We start from the raw sequence: 26,120 nt of genomic DNA, 5'->3' as shown, positions 1-26,120 counted from the left end.
TCTGTTTTCTATCCTTTTGTGTTTTATGAGGTGCAAGTACAGATTAATTATGCAAACACTTGAAGGGAGAGGACAGCAGTTGACACTTGTGATTACAAACAAGAACAGAAGTCACCCAGCACATGACATTGCCCAAGATACCTGAAGGTCAGAGTAGAATAGTCCTCATTGCCTGGCAGCCTGGCCATGGGATGCGCCTCTCCCATCCTTCTTCAGGCGGCGTTCGTGGCTAAGCCATTCTTCGCGCTAGCCTTGGACAGGCCAAGAGGGACCGACAACTCCTCAGACGACCTAGGGCACATGCACCGGAGGGGATATCAAAACCCGACCCAGCTCTGGCTCCCACCACAGAACAGAGGATGCCGGGACAAGAGACGCGGGCGGTTCCCAAGATTTCCAGTAGGTGTCGCTATCCCGCGGCCGCCGCACTCCCCGAGGTCCGGGACGAGGGGGCGTGTCCTCCATACCTGCGGCTCCGGGCTCCCGCCTCACCTGGGCTCCGCCGCGGGCCTCCTGCGCCGTGGGGGAGGCGCCCTGCTGCAGACCCGCGGCGAGGGGGCGGGGTCGGCCGGCGCGCGGGGAGGGGCGGGCCAGCGGGCGCCCAGGTGAGTTCTTTTATTCATACAAGGACCGGGCGACCGAGAGGGCAGCGTCCGAGCAGCCAGAGGAGGCAGACGAGAAGATGCCACTGTCGCTGCCACCTCAGGGTGACCACGGCGAGTCCAGTCCGTCCAGGCCCCCCAAAAAGCACACCTCTTTCCATATCTGGCGCTCCAAGAAGAAGCAGCAGCCTCCGCGGTCTGACTGTGGGGTGTTCATTCCACACCCGCCCCTGGCGCCCCTCAGAGAGGACAGGTAAGCCCCTCGGCGAGCGCGCCTATCCCCGACTCACTTCCCCCGACCTTTTCCACTCCGGCTACCCTGACCCTCGAGTCCTCTCTGCCCTCGGCCTCGATCGACCCCTCTCCGAGGAGGGGAAAGGCCCAAGGTCGGTTTCGCGCGGCAGGAACGTAACGGGGTCCAAGGAGGGGACTGTGGTGGTCGCCGTGAATGAACGGGTTCCTCGCTGCTTCTGGCTCAGACCAAGCACCAGTGAGAGGAACTTGCGCCCAGCCATGTAGACTTTACTTTGACTACAAAGTAAGTGTAGCAAAGACAACACCAGAAGCTATGCTATCAACCTGCTGACGAGAGCAGGTGGGTTGCGAAGGGTTGTTACCATAACGGGGTCGGAACTCCACCTGGGGATTTCTTCAGACTTCTGACCGCGGTGCCCTAGTTGTGAAGATGTCCACTCGTGGTATTATAGCTCCACTGTCCTCACAGGATCCGAGTGGAGGAGGAAGTGGCAGGGATGGTTATCCCAATTTAATGGGTGGAGAACTTGAGACCAAAGGGTGCATGACTTGTCCCCACTGGAATCAGTGGTAGAAAAAGGCAGCACCTAGTTATTCCAAGTGTAACTGCCATAGTGCTTTTAAATGTTTTGCTGTGGTTTTGTGACGATTTTATCTTTCATGCGTAAGTATTCAGTTATACTATCTGAATTGGTGCGTTCGTTGAGCAATAATAAATTTGACATAATGGTATATTTAAGAGGTTCAGGTGTGTGAAAAATCTATTGAAGGACAGTTGGCAATTTCCAGTATATCCTTCTATATATGTGTGTGTGGTTTTTTTAAACAAAACATTTATTTAGTTCTTTGGCTTTGCTGGGTCTTCACTGCAGCATGTAGAATCTTTTATTTAGGGCATGTGGACTCTAAATGTGGGATCTAGTTCCCTGACCAGGGATTAAATCTCAGCCCCATGCATTGGGAGCGTGGAGTCTTAGCCACTGAACCACCAGGGAATTCCCCTTCTGTATTTGCTTCTAAATACCCACCTTTATGTGTGTTTAACACACACCTTTGTGAACAGTGAGAATAATATTGTACAAGATTTGCATTTTAGAAATGTTTTTCCTTTTATTTCTAAAAGAGTCTTTGCAACGTAATTTCAATCATTTCACAAATATTAACTAAGTGCTGGGGTATCAAAAACAATGAGAGTGGTCTCTGTCATCAAAGAATTCTTTGTGTCTTGAGAACACCAAAAAGTGAACAGTGGAATAAGTGCTGTAATAGATGTTAGAATAGAGGAAGGGATCTATGGAGGCTTCCTGGAGGAGGATGACTGAGGCAGTTTAGTCAGAAAAGGGAAGGAGCAATGTATTCCAGGCAGAGGTTGCATTATGAGCATCCTCAATACTTGGAAGAACATGATACTTCCTGAGAAGTACTTCCTGAACAAGTGGTTCAGGGAAGTCTGAGTATGTGTGAGAACATAGACAGTGGAGTGCTGACACAGAATGCATTTAATTTTTTCTCATATTTATCATTCACAGTAGTAATTGCTTGTAATAGGACCTATTTTTTGCCACCTAAAGACTTAATGTGCTTAACTATGAATTTCTAACAAAATGTTACTTAATAACGATGTATCCAACATAAAAGTATTTTTCCTATTACATCAGCAAATAATTTAAACACTTCCATAGTAATGGTCTTATCTGACCTGGTCCCATCACATTTTCCCTATCAAATGACATGATACACAGCTATAAACAATTTTGTTGTTCAGTTGCTAATTTGTGTCTGACTCTTTGCAACACCATGGAGTGCAGCACACCAGGCTTCCCTGTCCTTCACTATCTCCCTGAGTTTGCTCACACTCATGTCCATTGAGTTGGTGATGCCATCCAACCATCTCATCCTCTGTTGTTCCCCCCCTCCTCCTGCCTTCTATTTTTTCTGGCATCTGTCCCTTTGCATCAGGTGGTCAAAGTATTGGAGCTTCAGCTTCAGCATCAGTCCTTCCAATGAATATTCAGGGTTGATTTCCTTTAGGATTGACTGGTTTGCTCTCCTTGCAGTCCAAGGGACTCTCAAGAGTCTTCTCCAACACCACAGTTCAAGAGCATGAATTCTTTGGTGCTCAGCCTTCTTTATGGTCCAACTCTCACATCCGTACATGACTACTGGAAAAACCATAGCTTTGACTATATGGATCTTTGTCGGCAAAGTGTTGTTAAATAAACAACTTACTCAAATCCAAATGCGTTTTAGACTAAAACTTAGGAGTTTTTATTTCTCTCCTTGAGCTTCTTGTATTTTAGTTCAGTCTTAAAGCACTTCATTCTTTCCTTTAGAATTATGATGAACTTTGTACTAACAAATGTCCTGAGAACTAAACTTACTGGTCTATCTCTTGGATGTTTTTCTAGTTATATCATCTTTATACATATTTGGTTTACTCCTGAGAGGGTGTACCGGTTATTAGTAAAGACAGCAGCTAAAGCACACTTAGATTTCTGGCCCATCTTTGGTCAGTCTCACTCTCTTGAGCAATCTGCCCTGTTTGTTCATTTCTGTCCAGGATTTGGAGGTGTTTGTGGGCCTCAGCTGGAATGTGCAGCACTCACTGGGACCTTCGTTTCTATATAAGGATGGGACAGTCAGGTGGCCACACTTGTCTGCTGGGTATTCACCATTAATTTTTTGTGGGCTTTTAGAGCAAATGAAAATGAATTTATGACCTGGATAAATGACCTTGGACAAGTTACTTCACCTTTCTGAGTCTCCATTTCTTCAGATGGAAAATGGAGAACATAGTAATACTAATTCTGTAGGACTGTAGTGAATATCACATGCTAGTTTATGTTATTAAATGTAAAACTCTTATCACACCTCTGGATGCAAAGTAGAATCTCAGTAAATGTAAAACCATCACCACCACCATCACCATTATCATTATTATAAATGCTAAGCTCTAATGGGAGGAATGGGAAAAAATAGGGTTGGAGGGGAAAAAATGCTTCCCGTCTTACAGTTCAATGATGGTTTAAAGTTTACTGATGTCTGTATTCTGCAAATATTTGCAACCTTTAATGCCTATGTTCTAAAACTTAGTGACCATTGCTTGCTTCCTTTACATAAAATAATTTGAACATGGCAGTCTCTTTCCCTAAAATGCACCAGCAGAGTTGTTTTTTTTTTTTCAAGCTTGGTTTTGGTAAGCATCAGTTAAGTTCAGTTGCTCAGTCGTGTCCGACTCTTTGTGACCCCATCAATTGCAGCACGCCAGGCCTCCCTGTCCATCACCAACTCCTGGAGTTCACTCAGACTCACGTCCATCGAGTCAGTGATGCCATCCAGCCATCTCATCCTCAGTCATCCCCTCCTCCTGCCCCCAATCCCTCCCAGCATCAGTCTTTTCCAATGAGTCAACTCTTCGCATGAGGTGGCCAAAGTATTGGAGCTTCAGCTTTAGCATCATTCTTTCCAAAGAAATCCCAGGGCTGATCTCCTTCAGAATGGACTGGTTGGATCTCCTTGCAGTCCAAGGGGCTCTCAAGAGTCTTCTCCAACACCACAGTTCAAAAGCATCAGTTCTTTGGCGCTCAGCTTTCTTCACAGTCCAACTCTCACATCCATACATGACCATTGGAAAAACCATAGCCTTGACTAGACGGACCTTTGTTGGCAAAGTAATATCTCTGCTTTTGAATATGCTATCTAGGTTGGTCATAACTTTTCTATCGAGGAGTAAGCGTCTTTTAATTTCGTAACTGCAGTCACCATCTGCAGTAATTTTGGAGCCCCAAAAAATAAAGTCTGACACTGTTTCCCCATCTATTTCCCATGAAGTGATGGGACCGGATGCCATGATATTCATTTTCTGAATGTTGAGCTTTAAGCCAACTTTTTCACTCTCCACTTTCACTTTCATCAAGAGGCTTTTTAGTTCCCCTTCACTTTCTGCCATAAGGGTGGTATTATCTGCATATCTGAGATTATTGATATTTCTCCCGGCAATCTTAATTCCAGCTTGTGCTTCTTCCAGCCCAGCGTTTCTTATGATGTCCTCTGGATATAAGTTAAATAAGCAGGGTGACAATATACAGCCTTGACGTACTCCTTTTCCTATTTGGAACCATATGTTATTTTCCATAGAAACAGAGCCATCACCCTCCTGAGTCAGCCTCATCTGCCGTCTTGTCCATTCTCTTGCCATCTGAGGGACCACACTGGTGTGTGTGGAGAGGGCATGGTGACTTTTGGCTAGCTTTTCCTTAGCAGCCTTCAGTGGCACCATCATTTATCAGGTTTTGAATTATACTTCATTTGTAAACATTTTATTCAGAGTGTGAATTCTCTGTGTTGTGCTTAGTTGCTCAGTCATGTCTGACCCAGACTCTTTGCAGACCCATGTAGACCCTTTGTAGCCTCCTATAGCCACTTTGTAGATAGCCAGTCTCCTCTATCCATGGGATTCTCCAGGCCAGAATACTGGAGTGGGTAGTCTTTCCTTTCTCCAGGGGATCTTCCCAACCCAGGGATTGAACCCAGATCTCCCACATTGCAGGCAGATTCTTTACTGTCCAAGCCACCAGGGAAGCCCATGAATACTGGAATGAGTAGCTTATCCCTTCTCCAGGAGATCTTCCTGACATAGGAAGCAAACCAGGGGAATTCTATATCTGGGTTTAAATCCCTGTTCTACTTACTGTGACACTTAGCTGTGTCATCCTGGGAAAGTTATTATCCTTTTTGTGCTTCAGTCTTCTCATCCATAAAAGGGGCATAATAAGAGTTGTTATAAAATATAAGTTAGTGGCTGTCAAACACTCAAAACACTGACTGGCACATTGTGAGCGCTCAGTAAATGGGAGCTATTTCTCCTTTTTCTTATTAATATCTTGCCTATACTTTTGAGTGGTTATTTTATGATTTATTTTCTGCTATATGATGAAAATAGTGCTTCGCTTTTATTTTCCTTAATCAGTGTTGTTTTAATTAGAAATGGGTTCTGAGCTAAAGGTCAATAGAGTGAATTAAAAACGATCACTCTCCATCTGAACTCCAAACCTAGAAGCAAACATTAATGCTCTCCGCAGGAAGCCAGACTCAGGTGATGGCCGTAATCCTCTGAAAATCAGCAGACTTGATTTCATTTGGAGGAAAAATGCAACCAACACCAGAGAGCAGAGCATCCTTGTTTCAGGATGCATAGGTTCAAGTTTTGAGATTGCCAAACATTGCCTAATTTTTCTGTCTTTGCATGGACGTTTTCCTACTGTAACAGGAAAACAACTCACTCCTTAGACTGTATAAATCACTAGAGGGTTGTGAGGATAAACTGTTTTATTTCATGAGAAAAAGAACCATCATTGGAAACATTCTGAAATTGTAGAGTGTTCATGACTTGATTGATTTCATTTTTCCATCTTTTGTGACTGGTTTAGTGTTTAGAACTCTAAACAGGTTTAATTATTTTCTAACAAAAAGGACATAGCTAGATAAGCCTGCTGCTGCTGCTAAGTTGCTTCAGTTGTGTCCGACTCTGTGTGACCCCATAGATGGCAGCCCACCAGGCTCCCCTGTCCCTGGGATTCTCCAGGCAAGAACACTGGAGTGGGTTGCCATTTCCTTCTCCAATGCATGAAAGTGAAAAGTGAAAGTGAAGTCGCTCAGTCGTGCCCGACTCTTAGTGACCCCATGGACTGCAGCCTGCCAGGCTCCTCTGCCCATGGGATTTTCCAGGCAAGAGTTCTGGAGTGGGGTGCCATCACCTTCTCCAAGATAAGCCTAGGTTTGTTTTATCTAATAGTGCATCTAAACTGGTTAATAGGTACCAGGTTACTTCCCTTATTTAGTTTATGCCAAAAGCAAGACTTTGAAATTTTCTGTTTATATTCTTTCACCATTGATAAAGCAGGTATTTAAATTTTAGCCCTGTCACTTACTACCTGTGAGCTCCTGGAGGAGTTTCTTTCCTGCTGTAGCCTCAATTTCATGAGCTGCTACCTACCTCTTAGCATTGTTTTGGAGACTTCTAAATATATATTTAAAATTACTAGCACGGTGCCTGGAAGATAACAGAGGCTTAGAAATACCTCTGAGAGCAAGTTGCAGTGACAGAGCCCTCGGCTGTGGTATTGGAAAGACTCAGCTTCAAGTTTGCCTCTGCTGTTGGGATAAGTTCTGTAAGCCTCAGTCTTTAAGCCTCAGCTTCCTCACCTGTAAAATGGAGAAAACAACATCCCTTCTGCGGCTTTCTGAGGGTTAAAAACTATCTATATGAAACACCTGGGCCAGGGCCCAGTGCAAAGCAGGTGCTAGACAGATGCAAGGTAGAGCGGGAGCGATTATGGCGGTGGTGTTGTAATTGTTGTCTGCCTAGTGATGGTGGTAGCGTTCATAAAGCCACTTGACCTTGTAAGTGGAGTTAAACAACTTCAGAAGTCCAGAAGTTTATAACCAGGTATGTCAAGACCTGAAGTACCTTTGGGTGTCTGGAAATACCTTTGTAGTTGTAAAAGGGCGGCCTTTGTGCATTCAAGACTTAACAGTCTTAATATATCTGACTTATGAAGTCAAAGGTAAAGTTTATATTTGAAGTTGGTGGTATTTCTCTTGAAGCAGTTTTGGAGTCTGAGTTTAGTATAGGATAATTCTTTGCCACTTTATTGCTTTATCTACTCTATTTCTACACTTTTAGCCTTAATCTTAGTCCACATCCAAGTGACATGAACACTTTTGGAGACCGTTAGTACTTCTGTGCTTGGGTTTATTTCCTTTTCCTTTAGTTTTCACTTATAAATCTTATTTATGAAGATGAGGCAATGAATCACTGCTTTACTATTCATCCATGATTAAAGCAATGTAGCAAAGATATTGATATTGAAACTGTCTAGCTCCTAATATCCATTCAAAATGCCCATCTTACTATGAACATTAAGAACACTTACCTGTCTTAACTCTTCACTCACCTAAGTGGTCAGTTGTACTTTAGGAATGTCCTTGCAGAAAAAAATGATTTAGTTCTTTGAAAAAAATTGTCTGGTGAGATTATTTGAGTCTTGAACTGTATGCATTTCTGTTTACCTTGAAAAAATTTATCAAATAATTGTTTAATCTCCCTTTCATGTTTTACCTATTGTAAGAAGATTTAGAGAACCTGTTCATGAAAAGCAATGCAACCTGACTACTGAATCATTTTTCTAGGATTAATGCTAATTATGCTTTGGTAAAACATTCCTTTCTGTATCCTATTGAAACGATTATCAATCAGAATTTAAAGAGAAGTTTAAGTCCAACAAACACTTACTGAGGTCTTACTCTGTATCAGACATTGGGGAAAAAGAGCAATGAAATTAGAGATGATCTCTGCTCCAAAGAAACCTACAGTCTAGTGGAGGAGGGGTGTGTGCATGAATAAAGCAGCATATCATGCATTAAGTGTAGAAACAGAAGATTTAGTCCAATGCATTGAGGTCAGGAGAAGGATTATCTTCAAGGAGCAGAAATTTTTTTCTCTCGTTAAAAAGTTTTACTCATACTGAATAATTAATGAGAATTTTTATTCTCTCATATAGAGATCATCAAAGGCTCTAAATCTTCTTAAATTTTGATTGTCTTAAACTATATCCAATACTGGGCCAAAAGGAAAATCACAGAAACTTATTTTCATAGTGACATTTAAAACAAAAGAGAATTGTGTAGTCAGGATTATGCATAAATAATTTTCTATTTAAATATTAAATATTTAAAATATCTAGAACTTGAGATTATCTCAGCTCTTCTGTCATATTTTGGCATCTAGGAATAAAGATTGGGCTTCATAAAAAATTTTAAAAAGACTGGCTTCAATTATGACATTGATTTGAAAACCTTCACTGAAATGATATGTAAACATGATATTGATACTCTAAAATTACAGACTGAAACGGTTCTTGTAACTTGGTGTCTACACAGTTCTGTCAGGATGATTCTGGAGCCTCTTTTAAGAAGAATCTAGCATTGCTTGTGTTCTATAAGCAAAGTGTTCTTCCTTAAAACAACCTATCTTTATTTTCATCCCAAATCGCCTGGCATATCCAACTGATGTCTTTTCATATATTCACTATGCAAAATGAATTCTGGACTTTTACCCAAGAGAGGGTTGAAATGTGAATTCAGTATCTTGTCCCAAAGTGAGTTTTAAAGTATATTTCAATAGCTGACACTTGTGTGGATGTTGGCAAGAAAGGCCAATTGTTTACAAGTCTCATTAGTTCATTTATTGCTTCCTTAAAGCACAGCTGCATTGGGCCAACCCAAATGCCTCATCAGAATACCTCTACAGCTTCAGCTTCATAAGATGCCTTCATTCTAGAGGATGAACACTTACTTAGTGCTGTCTTTACAGAACTGTGTGCTTTCTGGATTGGCCTATGCAATGGGAGTGAAGCAATGACAGACCCCCTTCACAACAAGGGATCATTTTGACAAAGTACCAGGAGACCCTGAGACACACAAGTGAGGCAGATAATCCTAAATCCATTTGTGGTATCCCCGGTTTCTCTCATCTACAAGTTACAGACAAGACAAAGACAGGTTGAACCTGTCGCTGACACAGAAAAATGAAACACAGAATTAACAAATGCCTTTTGTTTTTTAACCTTCCCATGTATGGAAGTGAAATGAATAAAAATAAGTTTCTGGTAAGCTTGGCAAAATATTCTGTGGTGAAGAAGTTGGCTGCTGACTGTATTTCTTAATGTTCTACCCCATTTCAAGTCAGCCCCCCTGACTGAGTGTCATCTGTTAGAAGCCAGGGTTGTGGCAATCTGAAGATAATAGTTCAGATAAGAGATCTGGCCAGCAGTTGCATAAAGATACTATGCTTAATACATATCTTAATTTTTCCAAATCAGTTAATCAGCAATAGCATAAATTCCTGATAGGCCTTTGGATTCTCTAGTTGGATAGTTCTTTATCTTAAAATTGGGTTCAAGAAGCAAAATAATATGTGCTATGAATAAAGCAAGAAAATACAAGGAGCATTCAATTTATAATAATTTTAGATCATGTCTATGAAAACACTGTTTTCCATCAAGATTTTATTGAAAGATGCAGTTTATTTAACATACGCTGTTTCAGACACTGTTCTAAACACTTTACAAATATTAACTCACCACAGTTAATTCATAACATCCTGGGGAGGCAGGTACTATTATTCCTATTTTGAGAAAGAATGAGGCACAGAGGGGCAGGGTAATTTGACCATCACAGAGCTCATAAGGGTTGGGCTGCAGTCCTCCAGCTGATGGTCATGAGTCCTGCAGTTAACCACTACAAATTAAAGGCACTGGCTAGTGCTACCTTCTTTGTATTCCCACAGTAAGTATAGTTAAGCTCTAAATTTGGCAAGCAGAAATTATAATGTACATAGGAAAACAAATTAACTTTTGATACTAAACAATTTCTATATTAAGTAGTGAAGAGAAAAATATATATAAATACATTAAAATATAAGTGCACTAAAATCTTGGAAGAAAAGCAGTTTTAAAGCAGAAATTCTAAACGTATATTATATACAAAAGGAACATGACTAAAGATCTTGAGTCTGGAGCTTCTGCCCAAGCTTTCTCAAGAAACAGCATGACCTGGAGGGGGTCTTGGTTGGTACACCCTCTTCCCTCCCAGTACAGTCTAGGCCAAGACAGTAGTTTGCACGCACAGTCAAAGATAAGCAACTAGCCAGGTGGCCTGGAAAATTTGCAGTTGCTGCTTAGGCTAAGTGGGGTGTCAGAATTTCTCAAGGAGAACTGCTAGGGGTGACCTTAATTAGGTCTCTAGAGGTCCTGCTGCTTGAATCTTTCATTTTATTTTCTGATTTATCACTGAGTATTCCCTGCTAACCAATACAAGTTTCGCCTTATGTTGATCTTACACATCAAGGATTATAAACTACAGCTGGTATTTTATTCTACTTGAGGCTTGTAATAGTTCTGTGCAATAGCCCAGACCCCCCCTCATTTATAGACGAGGAAATTGAGGTTCAAAGAATGCAATGTAGGTAGAGGAAGCAGGAATAAAATCAGGTTTTCTGGCTTCTGTTCAGCGGTCGGTCTGGGTCCTCTTGGGTTATAGACTATACTTCTCTATTCCTGGACTCTACCCACCTTTGATAGGAGTCCAGCTGATTCATTTGACTTCCTGATGACTATTCTCCTGGAAATCTTTCCCTGAATTCATAAACCAACAACTATGAGACTGTCTGATCCCCAGATTGAGTTGTTACTATAGTCTAGTTACTGGCATATTGAATACCTACAGAGTTCCAGAATTCAGACATAATTAGTATGTCACCTACCATCTAAAAAAAAATACCCCAGAACCCCAACACACACACAATAACTTGATTCATGTTTTCAGAAAAAAATGTATAAAGTTTGCATAAACCATATTTTATAATAGTAAAATATTCTTTATAGAGTCTATCCATATTGTACCCATTCAAGAATGCCTTTTTGGGGCTTGACAAATTGATGGTGCTCTGACAGGTAATATATTTTATTTGTGATCTTATTTAAACGTTTTGATAATACTGATGAATTTAATAAATATCCTATAAAATCTCAACTTGATTATTTTTCCATCTACTATTTGAAACAGTTAAGATATTTGAATCAAACTGATGAAATTTAGGTTGAAATACAGTGTCTCCTTTATCACACCTGCCATGTGCAAACCTAGAACCAGCCCTTTTCAAGCCTGTGCAGTAGAGGCACCCCCAGGCCTTGCAGACATTCTTGGCTCTGGTCCCTTGCAAAGGGTGGCTCCCATCCCTACTGTTTTCCTTCTGAGAACTAAGTGATTGTTGTTTATCTGTAAGAAATATTACCTTGCTGTTATTATCTGCAAAGCAAGCAAATGTAGTTGCTCCAGGGTGGGGTTACAAGACTATACTCTCTTAGTATTGACTCCCCAAAACAAATTTGACTGGAATAGACTCAATTATCGATCAAGAATTCTTCCCTGGAGCCTACTTTCGACAGAAACAAGAACATTTGTATTCCCATGTGTGTCAGTAAACATGCTTAAACAAGTTAGTCTAAGCCTAGAATTTGGATTTTGTTTTTCAGGATAAAAGCAAAGTATGACTGAATATCTGGCATTGGTTCAAGTTTTGACTTTTACCAGCTTGCATGTTGTGATTGTTCTAATCTCACCCCATGAGAGGTTTCAAGTACTTTGACCTAGAAGTCATAGTAGCTGGTGCATTGTTGGTGCTTGATTGTACCCTTCCTTGTTATTTCACTTATTAAAGCTCTTTTTTATGCCCATAAGGGAACAACTGGTCCTAGATCTAGGTGATAACCATCGATGCATTGAAGCTGTGTTTGCTTCATCTTGTAGTTTCCCCGCAGAGGTACTCCTCAGGAATTTATGCATCAACTTCCTTATTCTCTACAGAACTCATGGTTGCTTTTCTGTGTGTATAATCATACTCTGGTTAGAAGTCCACAAATTTACAAAGCCAGCAGATGTTAAACAAAGGAAAGCAGCAGTGTCTATCTTCATGCCACCCAAGAACTAATCAACAAAAAGCAAAAGACAGCCAATTGTGTTTGGGTATGTTTTCAGAGGAAAATGGGCTTGGTGGGGGGGGTATGAAGGAGGACAGTTCTCCTCAGATCAATCATTCCCAGCCTCTCCTATAAATTAAGTAAATATAAGAACTTCTGCCAAGAATACATAGGTGAAAGGGCTTGAATTATTGATTACCTGTCAGGTGGCAGTTGCTTTTATATTTGGTGTGTCTCATTTAATCTTCATAATAGCTCATCTAAGTAGGTGATTTTACCCCCATCTTTCCAATTGAGAACACAGAACCTGAAAGAGGGGAAGTAGCTTGCCCAAACTGATTTATCTGGTAAATGACAAAGTAGTATTTGAACCCAGGTCTTTCAAATTCTTAAGTTCATAATATTTTCACTACGCCATGAGAAGACTAAAGCTAATTGAACAAATGATTGGTTGGGGGAGAGAGAGAGAGAGAATAGGGGAGGTGGTTAGCTAAAGAACAGCAGCATCCAACAGAAATGTAGTTATGCATTTACACTCAGAACTGTCACTTTTTCAAAGACCGGAAGAGAAGAATTTCTCCTTATTAATTATCTGCACTCTACCATGTCCCATTTAGAGAAGGGGAATATCCAAGAATGAAGAATTCATGCTGGGAAGTCTATAGGGCATCATGGTTTCCTTGGGAACTTTTGAGATAATTCTGCTGAGAATCAGTGACTCAGTCCTTGAAGTGTTGACTAAACTTGTTGCACCTGATTTCCAGTCTACTCTCAAAACCACCAAGTCTTACTGCCTGTTGCTGGGATGATTCACAGAGTATGCAAAGGAGTCTAAAATGGCAAATGTTGAGGATTTTTCACTTTGCACAAAGATTAACCATAGCCCTAAAAGAGGAAAGACGTGCTAATGACCAAAACTCCAAATTTATAGGAAACACTGTTGTCTTGAAAATTGTAAAGCTAGAGAGTTTGATGTTAAAGGATTATGAAAACCGTTTAAATAATCTTTGTCTTTATGGAAGTTAGTGAGTTTGTCTTTAGTGCTCATTTCTCTGAAAACTGAATTTTGACATTTTTGTATTAGAGGTACTTTCAAAATTATATTTAAGAATGTTCATTAATTTCTATGAGTATTATTACATGCACAAAACTAACTTAGGGTGAATTTCTTTTTCCAGTTGTTGTTTAGTCACTAAGTCATGACCAACTCTTTTGCAGCCCTGGACTGTAGCCCACCAGGCTCCTCTGTCCATGGGATTTCCTAGGCAAGAATACTGGAGTATGTTGCCACTGCGTGTTAGTCGGTGTTAGCCGGTTGGTTGTATCTGACTCTTTGTGACCCCATGGACTGTAGCCCATGAGGCTCCTCTCTCCGTGGAATTCTCCAGGGTAGAATAATGGAGTGGGTAGCCATTCTTTTCTCCAGAGGATCTTTCCAACCCTGGGGATTGTCCCAACCCAGGGATCAAACCCAGGTCTCCTGCATTATAGGCAGATTATTTACTGCTGAGCCACCAGGGAAGCCCCCTTTTCCATCTGCTCTGGTATTTAGATTTATTGTAGTTATTTTAAAGCATAAATTACTGTAGTTATTAGTACTGCCTAATTTCCAGAGTAAAACCGGAAATTTGGTGCTTGATCTTGAACCACACTCTCAGTTCAGTTCTGCTTATTGTAAAACCTTCTCCAACTTTAAAAAGTTATCCAGTGATAATGGTAATTGAAGCATTGAGTTTGCTTGTTTCATGTGACTCAAGTAGTTAAGCAGATGTTTGTTACCTCTATCAAAAGCTGTCTTAATGTGTGGTCTTCAGTGTCTGTGTCTGTCACACTCAGGAAGGCAAGTGACAGTGAAAATGCATTTGTGTAATTCATTTATTAAACAAACATATATGGACACCTGCTAGGTGTGAGGCTCTGTAGAATGGGCTGGCAAACTAGTTCAGGCTTTATTGTTGGGAAATTCAGTCTCATTCTTTTTTCTGAAGACTGTAATACTCACCATTAAAATAGTGAAAAGTTTGCCATTAAAATAAGGGAGAAGAGTAAATGTTCAAACATGTACATGACCAAGACTGAAAGAGAAAAGAATTAAGACTCTTGGAGATGGAGGAATTATGATTTTTGAGCACTCTCAACACTGATATGGCTAAAGGGATTCTAAAGACTACTTGATAATGTTCTATCTCTTCTATGGGTATATATTCGTGGACATATATACACATTTATAAATACTTTCTTCTGTGGATATATATGTGTAAGTACTTAGTGCTGGAATGTATGTGTGTGTATATACACACTCAGTGTATCTGTTTACACACATAAATGTATGTATATTTACTTAGTGTGTATGCATACATGTATTGTAAGTGTGTATGGGTGTTAGTCGGTTGGTTGTATCTGACTTTATCTGACTGTAGCCCACGAGGCTCCTCTGTGCGTGGAATTCTCCAGGGAAGAATAATGGAGTGGGTAGCCATTCCTTTCTCCAGAGGATCTTCCCAACCCCGGGACTGAACCCAGGCCTCCTACATTGCAGGCAGGTTCTTTACCATCTGAACCACTGGAGACGCCCATGTATTGTGTATACACACAAATATGTGCTCATATCTATACTCAGTGCTAGATTACTTACTTGGTAAACTGTGCATGTGCTTAGAAAGTCAACAAAGCAGGGAGGGATGAGAGAGAGAAAAATCCAGAATATGCCTACAAATTTTATGTTATTGCAAGATACCAAAATTTCGTTTCAGGGTTTAGAGATGTTTTCATTTTGAATGACTTGGTGAGGGAGGCATACTCTCTTTAGTGGTTAAAGTGGTCATTATACAGACCTCTCTTTATACCTTGTTTAAAGAGCTGGAAGAGGGAGGAGGAAAGTGTGATACAAACTATGGAAAGTAAGAGAAATGTGCCTAGGTCATTCTCCTGTTCTTCATATGAATTGGATTCCAGGTCCCCAAAGTATCATTTTACCTTCCTTGAAAAGGCTTGATTGGTTGATGCCCGCTTTTAAAATGTTCTGTCCAGTTCTACGGAAGCAGTGAGACTAGTGAACCTTCAAAGGGACTGTTCTTTTGTGACTGAGACACTAATTTGATTTGTTGATGTAGACCACATCTGCCTTAGCTGTTTTGGCGGCTTTAATAACCATATGAATAACACTTTCTTTTCTTTTTCTGTACGTATTTTCATATAATGTAGAACTAAAAATGAAATTACAAAGGCAGCAATTTAGATGTTTTTATATCCTGTTTTATTTTTCACTAAGATAAAAGCACATTTTCACTTCATTGAAATATGTAAAACAATTTTCTTAGTCATTCCCCTGTTGCTGGGCATTTAGGTTCTTTCTGATTTTTCGTCATAAATACGGCAGTGGGCATCTCGGTGAGACATCAGTCTCTGGCTGGTCTCTGTGTGCCCTTCCAGCTCCACTCTACACCCTCATCTGTGCTCCCGAGGGCTTATTTATAGACTGTGTGGACCCAGCTCTCCTGCTTCCTGGTTTCTAGTTAGGTTCAGCCAGTGGGAGGCTTTGGAGGAGAGGGCAGGAGCAGGAGGTGGTACTGGAGCGTGGTGGTGGCTTTGCTACTCTGCTGAAGGCTACAGCCTCTTCTATAGCTCAGATCTGCCTGATCCAGAACTCATGCCCTCCCTTGCCTCTCTGTCTAGAAGTAGTAATGATTTCCTGCTGTTGGGAGCCCTGGGCTGCTCCACTGTTTTGTATTGATTTTCCTTTACTGGCCCTCATCTTATAAATAGTTCTTTAAACACTTTTCTATCATCTCTTCTGCGTGTGCCATCTGTCCCCTGCTGGAATCCTGTCTGACATCATCTAAATCTGAGTGATATGTTCTTTTTATTATATTTTTTATTTTTTTAACTGGAGTATAATCACTTTACAATATTAGTTTTTTCCATATAACACACGAATCAGCTGTAAGTATACATATATCCCCTCCCTCCGCCCCCCACCCCACCCCCAGGTCATCATAGATCACTGAGCTGAGCTCCCTGGGTCACACAGCAGCTTCCCACCGGCTATGTTTCCCACGTGGTAGTGCATGTATGTCAGTGCTACTCTCTCAGTTCATCCTGCCTTCTTCTTTCATCTGTCGTGTCCACCAGTCTGTTCTCCACATCTGCATCTTTACTCCTGTAAATATTAACAGGTTCATTAGTACCATTTTCTAGATTTCATATGAATGTATTAAATATATGATATTTGTTTTTCTCTGTGTACCCCAGTGTTCATTGCAGCACTGTTTACAATAGGCAGGACACGAAAGCAGCCTAAATGTTCATGGTCAGAGGAATGGATAAAGATGTGGTACATATACGCAATGATACAAACAGTCACAAAAAGGAATGAAATTGATTCATTTGTAGTGATGTGGATAAACCATCTGTTTTTGTTATTATTATATTTAGAGTTTTGCACTGAAGAAGGGTAAAAGACCATTCAGAATTGGAATAAGGAGTTTAGTTAGGTCAGGACCAAGCTGGTGCTAGATTGAATTAAATTACTGTCATAAAGATACAAGCAAATTGCCTTTGGAACAGAGAGAAGGGGGCAGTAAAGTCTTCCATGCACTGTGTTAAACACCTGTACTTAAAAGATAAGGAGGATGCCTTAGCTGCCAAATGTTCTTTTGGCAGTTCTTTTCTTGCATTTGAATATTTTTGGTTCGATAGTTTCATTTCTCTTTTCATTGTGGGATTTTGTGGTTCATCCCTTATGTATTTCCTCCTGTTCTTGGCAGTTTGAATATTCGTATGTGTATGGCCATCTATATCCACTTATATATTCCTTCTCCATCTACATGTTTCTTATGATCTCTTCCTTATAGAAAGCATTCTCAGAATTTTGTGAGCTGAGTAGATGCCATGCTTTTGGAATTCCTCCTATATGAGTGATAATTTTCTTAGTCTTTAAATAAAAAGCAAAACATGTAGCAAAGTTAACTTCATTTGCTTTTGCTTCATTTCAAAATCTCACTGTGTTATTTTCCTGAACAAATGCCAAAAGGTTCAGCAAACTTACCAGGGACTGTTATTACTTCACAAATCTTTTCAGTTGAATGACAATGTCATCCACGGCTAATGGGTCGTCACTGACCAGATCCCTGACTGACACTGTATTGAGGCTTATCCAAGGACTCACGGAGCTGCTCAAAAGTTTAGTACCTTTCTAAAAAATAAATTTTATGTATATTAGGAAATGTCTCTGTCGATTTGATATTCAGTCTCTATTTCATGCTCTTAGAAATGTGAATTGCTGTGAATATATTCTACCACAGGTATAGAATAAGGATAATTCACATAAAATTAAATGTATAAAATTCTCACCATTTAGTAATGACCAGTGATGGCAGAAAAGAAAAAACAACCTAGCAGTAGAGAATTGAGAGGGCTTTGGTCTTAATCCTGTATTTCTCAGTTACAAGTTAGAAAACTTTAGGCAAGCTATCTAAACTCTTTGAACTTCCAGCTACTAACCAATAACATGGGAATGATACCAACCTGCCTAGGTACCCACAACCAGGCTGTTGAGAGACTCCTTGGAAACAGTGTGGGAAAGTGTGGTGAGAACTGTGAGACTTTCAGTAAACTCTATCATCCCTTGACTCATCCCTTGGTTCTCACCACATCTTTTCTGGAAGCCTTGTAAATTATTTTTCCTTTTCCTTTGGTCTTTTCAAAAATGAGTGGACACATGGCAGTCTTCACTGTGCCCTCTTTTCTCCATCCCAGTCTCCTCTGTGTTCATTCCTCCCCATCTCTGGGGTTCTGGTCTGAAGCTGGTACAGGGGGCACTCCCATCTATATCCATCCAGTTCCCTGTGCAAAGTGACGAGGTGCAAGTGGGGGCTCGGTGGATCATGGTGCCACTGTGCAGGCCCCCTCCTTCTTGGCTTTCTTCCCTTTTCCCATCACACTGTACCACTTCAGTGCCTGTGGGAATTGTGGTAGCCAGATGGACACACCCATATTTCCTCCTCAGCCACTGCCAACCTTTACCTTACAGACACAGCATATTTCACAGAGGAAGCTCATTTGGGGATTCCCAGATAATTCTGAGAAGTAGTTGGGTCTGGTTGTCTCCATTTAGCAGATTAAGCAATTGAGGCATGAAGTTGTTTAGTGAAAGTCGACACTGTATCCCAGGACTCCAGAACTGTAGTCAGTGCTCTTTCCATTGTAGCTCCACAAATATCCCAGCACATTCGATAGGGGAAAAAATGTCTGTGGCTTTATTGGTTTATTGTGATGTGCTTTCTTTTTCTTCCCTTTTGAAATTCAACATGCTCCAGCTAATGGAATAAAATGATGTATTAGTAGAAAAGGAAATTGAAAAACACTTACTTGATTAGTAGAATAAGATATTGATCTTTACATTCTAGTTAAATATTACACTATTATAAATATTAAATTTCTAACATAACCTTTGGAAAAGAATTATATATATAGAAAATAATGGACTTTATGTTAGTACCAAATGGATGGCTGTTGAATTGTCATTTGACTCTTACCTACTTTGTGCTCTTCTGAAAGACAGTTGTCTCTAGGACATTTCAGTTTGGAGTTTGATAGCCAAAGATGCTGTCCTCACTTGTACAACTTCAGTGAAGCAAAATCTCAGTTGTTACTCCACCAGACACATTTCCCAGCAGAGCTACTTGTATTCAAGTCTCAACACACACCTTCAGTTGCATTTTTTTTCTCCAAGTGGAAATTTAAGTCTCATTGAACACAATATATTTAGGAAATTCAAATATTTAGCAGTTAAAAACATCTCCATGGTAACTTCTTGGGAAGGTGTTATTTGAAAAAGTCTGATTGAATTCTCTGGTTCTGGAGCCCCAATGCTAAGGCTTGGGCATGGACAGGAACCTAGAGAAGCTATAGTCAATTTCCCTGAACATTAAAGCCTGGAGAAGGATCACAGGGCTGATGGACCAGCCACCTACATGAGTCTGATGGTTTATTAGTGCAGAGAGGAGAGTGTGATAAGGCAGTGTAGCTATTTCTGTCACAACTTTTGTATTTTTGTACCAATCATGTAGGTGAATTAAAAAAAAAAAAAGATTAATAATGAGTTGGGAAAAGAACCAAAGCAGAAATCTGAAGACTTGGGTCTCTAATTATTGGTCATGCTGGTTCAGTAAAATCATTTGTCTTTTCCTGGGGCTTAGATTCCTCATTTATATTAGGAGGGGTGAATTTGGCCTTTCATAAGGTTTGTTCTTGTCTAAGTCCTCAAATTATATATTTGAGTTTATAATTTTCCGGGAAAGTTGGTCAAGATTTAAGTATAATAAATAGCAGTGTCTAGCATATACAGAAATGGAATTGGTTCTAATGATAAGTAGTTATTTCTACCCTTTTCGGTGAGCGTGTCCCTTGATGAAAAGTAGAGAGCCATCAAAGTCAAGAGGTAGGTTGTCAAGGTTATGGTTTCTACACCTCTTCTGAGAAGGAACCTTGTACATCTTGAATATTTGCAAAAGGGAAGAGAAGAAAACTTTAAGAAGAGTTATGTATTTACCTTAGACATATAACATGAAGGGTAAATCATATGAATACTGTTTTGAGGAAGATCTTAAGATGTATATATCTGTGTATTTATGTTTGATCATCATTTCACTAATGCAGCACTGGATCATAAAATTCAAACTGAAGAATCTACAAACACTCTGATTTGCAGCCTAGAAGCTCTATATGTGCTTAGTTGCTCACTTGTGTCCTACTCTTTGCAACCTCTTGGACTGTAGCCCACCAGGTTCCTCTGTCCAAGGGATTGTCCAGGCAAGAATACTGGAGAGGGTGCCGTTTCCTTCCAGGGGATCTTTCTGACCCAGAGATCGAACCCAAGTCTCCTGCATTGCAGGTGAGCCACTGGGGAAGCCCCCAGAAGCCCTTACTAACAACAAAAACTTGGGAGGAAATGTAGAAATTTTATGTCTGGCTTCTACATAGTCATAACATCTCTTTTGACTTCATAAAATAGCATACTACTTTATTTACAGGGATGAAGTATTTTCAGCCCTGAGGTTGTGGCCAAAATGTTTAAATTCTGCTCCTGATTCAGCTATTTGCTGATTGTGTTACCTTATGCAAATCATTTCACCTCTTTGGAGCTCAGTTCCCTCAAATATGAAAAATGAACCAGTGGGACAGTTAAGGGATTTTAATTAACTCCTTCCCTATTCTATCTGTCTAGAGCTTCCAGCTTGCTATTGGGGAGGTTGAAGGACATAAACACATATGTTTTCTCCAACATTTACACACCAGTCAGTCCCAAATGTTAAAAAACCACATCCAGGGGACACTAGATTGACTGTGGGAAGGTTCCTAGAAGATGGTTTTCTTAGAAGCAGACTCTATGACAAGGATTCAAGTACAGATAGGATTTGGGAGTGAAGAATGAGTAGGAAAGAGAAGCCAGCCAGTAAACGGGGAGTGATCACTCTCATGGATGGAGGTTAGTCCCCTTGGGAAATCCTGAATGTCGCTGTAGAAGTCAGAGCTGCACCATCCCTGGGCCAGGGGAACTGGAGTATTAGAAGAGCATGCTCTGCCAGTCACTGATTGAGAGCTGCTCCTACAGGGCACTTTCTGCTTCAGGCAGTGTGGGCTCCTGGGGCCAGAAAGCCCCCTGGTGGTGGAAGTCCAGGGTCCCCGGCCACCACATCCTGAGGGGGTTACAGTGCCTGCCATTGTCTGGTTACAGTGGTACAGCCAGAGCAGTATAGCCAAACTACTGCCCTCTGGTGCCCCAACTGAAGGTAGAGAGGCATTCACTTAAAAAAAATTTAATTTATTTTAATTGGAAGCCAATTACTTTACAATATTGTGGTGTTTTCTAGCATCCACTTTTGGAAGGATGCACCACGCAGAGACACTGAAGCAGTTCACCAGGAAGTGATCAGCAGCCCTCCTCAGCTGCAGAGACTTCCTGTCTACCTCTAAACACAATGGCATGTAGCAGCCAGGGAGGGGCAGGCTCCTGAGTGCCTATTAACCTTAACCGTGAATCTGGGAGGCAGGCCATAGACGTTGCAAAAAGACGTGTTGACAGTGCACATGCCATCAGTGTAGTCAAAACTGTAGAGCCTAATTGCTGGCTGGCGACACCTGGGACACTTTAAAGGGAGTAGCATCCCTGAGAACTTTGTGATGCAAAGGGTGAAACTTCACAAGGAATATGTTTTTATTTTGTAGAAGCTCTCTTTCTGATAGAGAAAACACATTCTCTGAGGTGTTATTAAAGCACACTAGGAGATAACAGAATTTTTTCCTATCAGGTTCTATGGAGAGTCAAGCCAGCTGTCAGCAGTATCCCTGACTGATCTTGAAACTTCTGGAATTTAAAATAGAATGTTTGGCATAAGCATTAAATTCTTGTTCTTTCAGCATCACTCAATTTTATGAAAACTCGATTACTTTCTAGGTGAAGTTGGCTTTTAAAAATCAATCTTTCTACATAAATGCTATTTGTTTGTTGTTGTTCAGTTGCTCAGTTCAGTGCAGTCGCTCAACTGTGTCTGACTCTTTGTGACCCCATGAATCGCAGCATGCCAGGCCTCCCTGTCCATCACCAACTCCTGGAGTTTACCCAAACTCATGTCATTGAGTCGGTGATGCCATCCAACCATCTCATCCTCTGTCATCCCCTTCTCCTCCTGCCCTCAATCTTTCCCAGCATCAGGGTCTTTTCAAATGAGTCAGCTCTTCGCATCAAGTGGCCAAAGTATTAGAGTTTCAGCTTCAACATTGGTCCTTCCAATGAACACCCAGGACTGATCTCCTTTAGAAAGGATTGGTTGGATCTCCTTGCAGTCCAAGGGACTCGAGAGTCTTCTCCAACACCACAGTTCAAAAGCATCAGTTCTTCAGCACTTAGCTTTCTTTATAGTCCAACTCTCACATCCATACATGACCACTGAAAAAACCATAGCCTTGATGAGAGGGACCTTTGTTGGGAAAGTAATATCTCTGCTTTTTAATATGCTGTCTAGGTTGGTCATAACTTTCCTTCTAAGGAGTAAGTGTCTTTTAATTTCATGGCTGCAGTCACCATCTGCAGTGATTTTGGAGCCCCCAAATATAAAGTCAGCCAATTTTTCCACTATTTCCCCATCTATTTGCTGTGAAGTGATGGGACCAGATGCCATGATCTTAGTTTTCTGAATGTTGAGCTTTAAGCCAACTTTTTCACTCTCCTCTTTCGCTTTCAAGAGGTTCTTCAATTCTTCTTCACCTTCTGCCATAAGGGTGGTGTCATCTGCATATCTGAGGTTATTGATATTTCTCCCAGCAATCTTGATTCCAGTTTGTGCTTCTTCCATCCCAGTGTTTCTCATGATGTACTCTGCATATAGGTTAAATAAGCAGGGTGACAATATATAGCCTTGACGTACTCCTTTTCCTATTTTTTTTTAATTTTTATTTTTACTTTATTTTACTTTACAATACTGTATTGGTTTTGCCATACATTGACATGAATCCACCACAAGTGTACATGAGTTCCTAAACATGAACCCCCCCTCCCACCTCCCACCCCATATCATCTCTCTGGATCATCCCCGTGCACCAGCCCCAAGCATCCTGTATCCTGCATCAAACATAGACTGGTGATTCATTTCTTACATGATAGTATACATGTTTCAATGCCATTCTCCCAAATCAAAAAATATGGAACGCTTTACCAATTTGCATGTCATCCTTGTGCAGGGGCCATGCTAATCTTCTCTGTATCGTTCCAATTTTAGTATATGTGCTGCCGAAGCAAGCACCCTTTTCCTATTTGGAACCAGTCTGTTGTTCCATGTCCAGTTCTAACTGTTGCTTTCTGACTTGCATACTGGTTTCTCAAGAGGCAGGTCAGGTGGTCTGGTATTCCCATCTCTTTCAGAATTTTCCACAGTGTATTGTGATCCACACAGTCAAAGCCTTTGGCATAGTCAATAAAGCAGAAATAGATGTTTTTCTGGAACTCTCTTGCTTTTTCGATGATCCAGCTCAGTTGTATCCAATTCTTTGCAACTCCATGGACTGCAACATGCCAGGCTTCCCTGTCCTTCATCATCTCCCAGAGTTTGTTCCAATTCATGTCCATTGAGTCGGTGATACCATCCAACCATCTCATCCTCTGTCATTCCCTTCTCCTCCTGCCCCCAATCCCTCCCAGCATCAGAGTCTTTTCCAATGAGTCAGCTCTTCGCATCAGGTGGCCAAAGTATTGGAGCTTCAGCTTCAGTATTATTCCTTCCCATGAATATTCAGGGATGATTTCCTTTAGAATTGAGTGGTTTGATCTCCTTGCAGTCTAAGGGATTCTCAAGACTCTTCTCCAGCACTGTGGTTCGAAGGCATCAATTCTCTGGCACTCAGCCTTCTTTATTGTCCAGCTCTCATATCCATACATGACCTCTGGAAAAACCAAAGCTTTGACTATATGGATCTTTGTTGGCAAAGTGATATCTGCTTTTTAATACAATATCTATGTTTGTCATAACTTTTCTTCCAAGGACCAAGTGTCTTTTAATTTCATGGCTGCAGTCACCATCTGCGGTGATTTTTGGATTCCCAAGAAAATAAAGTCTGTCACTGTTTCCATTGTTTCCCCATCTATTTGCCATGAAGTGATGGGACCAGATGCCGTTATTTTAGTTTTCTAAATGTTGAGTTTTAAGCCAGGTTTTTCACTCATCAAGAGGCTCTTTAGTTCCCATCTTCGCTTTCTGCCATTAGGATGGTGTCATCTGCATATCTGAGGTTATTGATATTTCTTCTGGCAATGTTGATTCCAGCTTGAGCTTCATCCAGCTTGGCATTTCGCATAATGTGCTCTGCATGTAAGTTAAATAAGCAGAGTGACAATATACAGCCTTGACATACTCCTTTCCCAATTTTGAACCAGTCCTTTGTTCCATGTCCAGTTCTAACTGTTGCTTCTTGACCTGCATACAGATTTCTCGGGAGACAGGTAATGTGGTCTGGTATTACTGTTTCTAAGAATTTTCCAGTTTGTTGTGACCTACACAGTCAAAGGCTTTAGACAATGAAGCTGAAGTAGATGTTTTTCTGGCATTCTCTTGCTTTTCCTATGATCCAACAGATGTTGGCAATTTGATCTCTGGTTCCTTGCCTTTTCAATAAATCCAAGTTTTACATCTGGAAGTTTTCAGCTCACATACTACAAAGCCTAGCTTGAAGGATTTTGAGCATTACTTTGCTAGCATGTGAAATGAGTGCAATTATACGGTAGCTTGAACACTCTTCAGCACTGCCCTTCTTTGGAATTGGAATGAAAACTGACCTTTTACAGTCCTGTGGCCACTGTTTATACAGTGGGAAAACGTGTTAGAAATATGGCTATATTTCTGTTAGGAATGTAACCTTGTTTCATATTTTGTGATCATTAAAATTAAATATTTAGCCCAGAATTAAAAGCTAAGTGTTTAAAACTGTTTTCTGTACTACTGGTGTGCAGAAGCTAGCAGAAGGCCTTTGATAATCTGTTTACTTATTATTTTTTAAAAAGGTATTATTAACAGTAATATGCCCTAGTGAATAATTGTCCTTGATTTAGTCACATTGTGAAAGAAAATGATAATGAAGCCATCATGACTATATTGCTATTAGGTAATCTGCTCACTGCAAGGTTATTATTACTTTTTAAATTTATTTTTGGCTGCACTGGGTTTTCGTTGCTGCATGCAAGCCTTCTCTAGTTTTGAGTGGGGGCTACTCTCTGGTTGCAGTGTGTGGGGCCACTTCTCATTGTGGTGGCTTCTCTTGCTGCACAGCAAGGGCTCTAGGCACGTGGGCTTAGTTTCCCCACAGCATGTGAAATCTTTCCAGACCAGGGCTTGAAGCTGTATCCCCAGCATTGGCAGGTGGATTCTTAACCACTAGACTACCAGGGAAGTCTGTTACAAGATTACTGATACCCAGGTAGGACTAATGGGAAATTCTTGTGATCATTTTCTTATGTCTTCAAGTCCATGAAAGGCAGACAAAAAATCAAGAGGGCAGATGGACTCTTGAGGTAGGATCTTTGGGAAAAGGATGCTGAAAAGTCAACTTGAACTAATTATGAACCAGAATATTACAGATTTTTTTTAAGTATGCGAGGAGGTCTTCTCCTCTAGAGTTTCTGAAAATGTGTTGCTTAGATATCCAAATCAGAATCACCTGGAGAAAAAAGCTGACTCCTGTCCCCACCTTCAAGAATTAAAATGTGGTAGCTTTTGAGTAGGGCCTAGGAATCTGCTTCCCTAGTGGCTCAGTTGGTAAAGAATTTGCCTGCAACATAGGAGACCCATGTTCGATCCCTGGATTGGGAAGATCTCCTGGAGAAGGGAATGGCAACCCACTCCAGTATTCTTGCCTGGAGAATCCCATGGACAGAGGAGCATGGCAGGCTACAGTCTATGCAGTCACAAAGAGTCGGACCAACTGAGTGACTAAACCTAGCGACTAAACTGAGTGACTCTACCTACCTAGGAATCTGCATTTTAACCCACCTGTCATTAATATTTGAGAACCACAGGTCTATCCCAAGGAGAACTAGGATATAAAAATCTCAGAAAGGTCTTCCCAAGGGCACCCAGCTGCCTGGGGCCAAACCCAGGTCTCATGAGTTTAAAGTTCATTACTTTATGCCTACAATGTTTATAAATATTTGAGTGCTTCCCAGGTGATGCAGTGG

The 26,120-nt window shown here is 40.8% G+C and overlaps 1 protein-coding gene across 1 annotated transcript in view; it reads left to right on the top strand.

The window, feature by feature from the left end:
* The window catches only part of AIM1 (absent in melanoma 1), a 227,428-nt gene continuing 201,923 nt past the window's right edge, over nucleotides 616–26,120 (top strand). Inside the window, exon 1 of the mRNA XM_018053108.1 lies at nucleotides 616–855. Coding sequence (XP_017908597.1) covers nucleotides 683–855 — 173 coding nt within the window. The 5' untranslated portion in view covers nucleotides 616–682. The remainder of the gene's footprint in view (nucleotides 856–26,120) is intronic.

This window comes from Capra hircus, chromosome 9 (genome assembly GCF_001704415.2).
Source record: "Capra hircus breed San Clemente chromosome 9, ASM170441v1, whole genome shotgun sequence".
NCBI classification, from domain to species: domain Eukaryota; kingdom Metazoa; phylum Chordata; class Mammalia; order Artiodactyla; family Bovidae; genus Capra; species Capra hircus.
The sequence above is the reverse complement of the archived record's forward strand: the minus strand, read 5'-3'. Positions and strand labels throughout refer to the sequence as shown.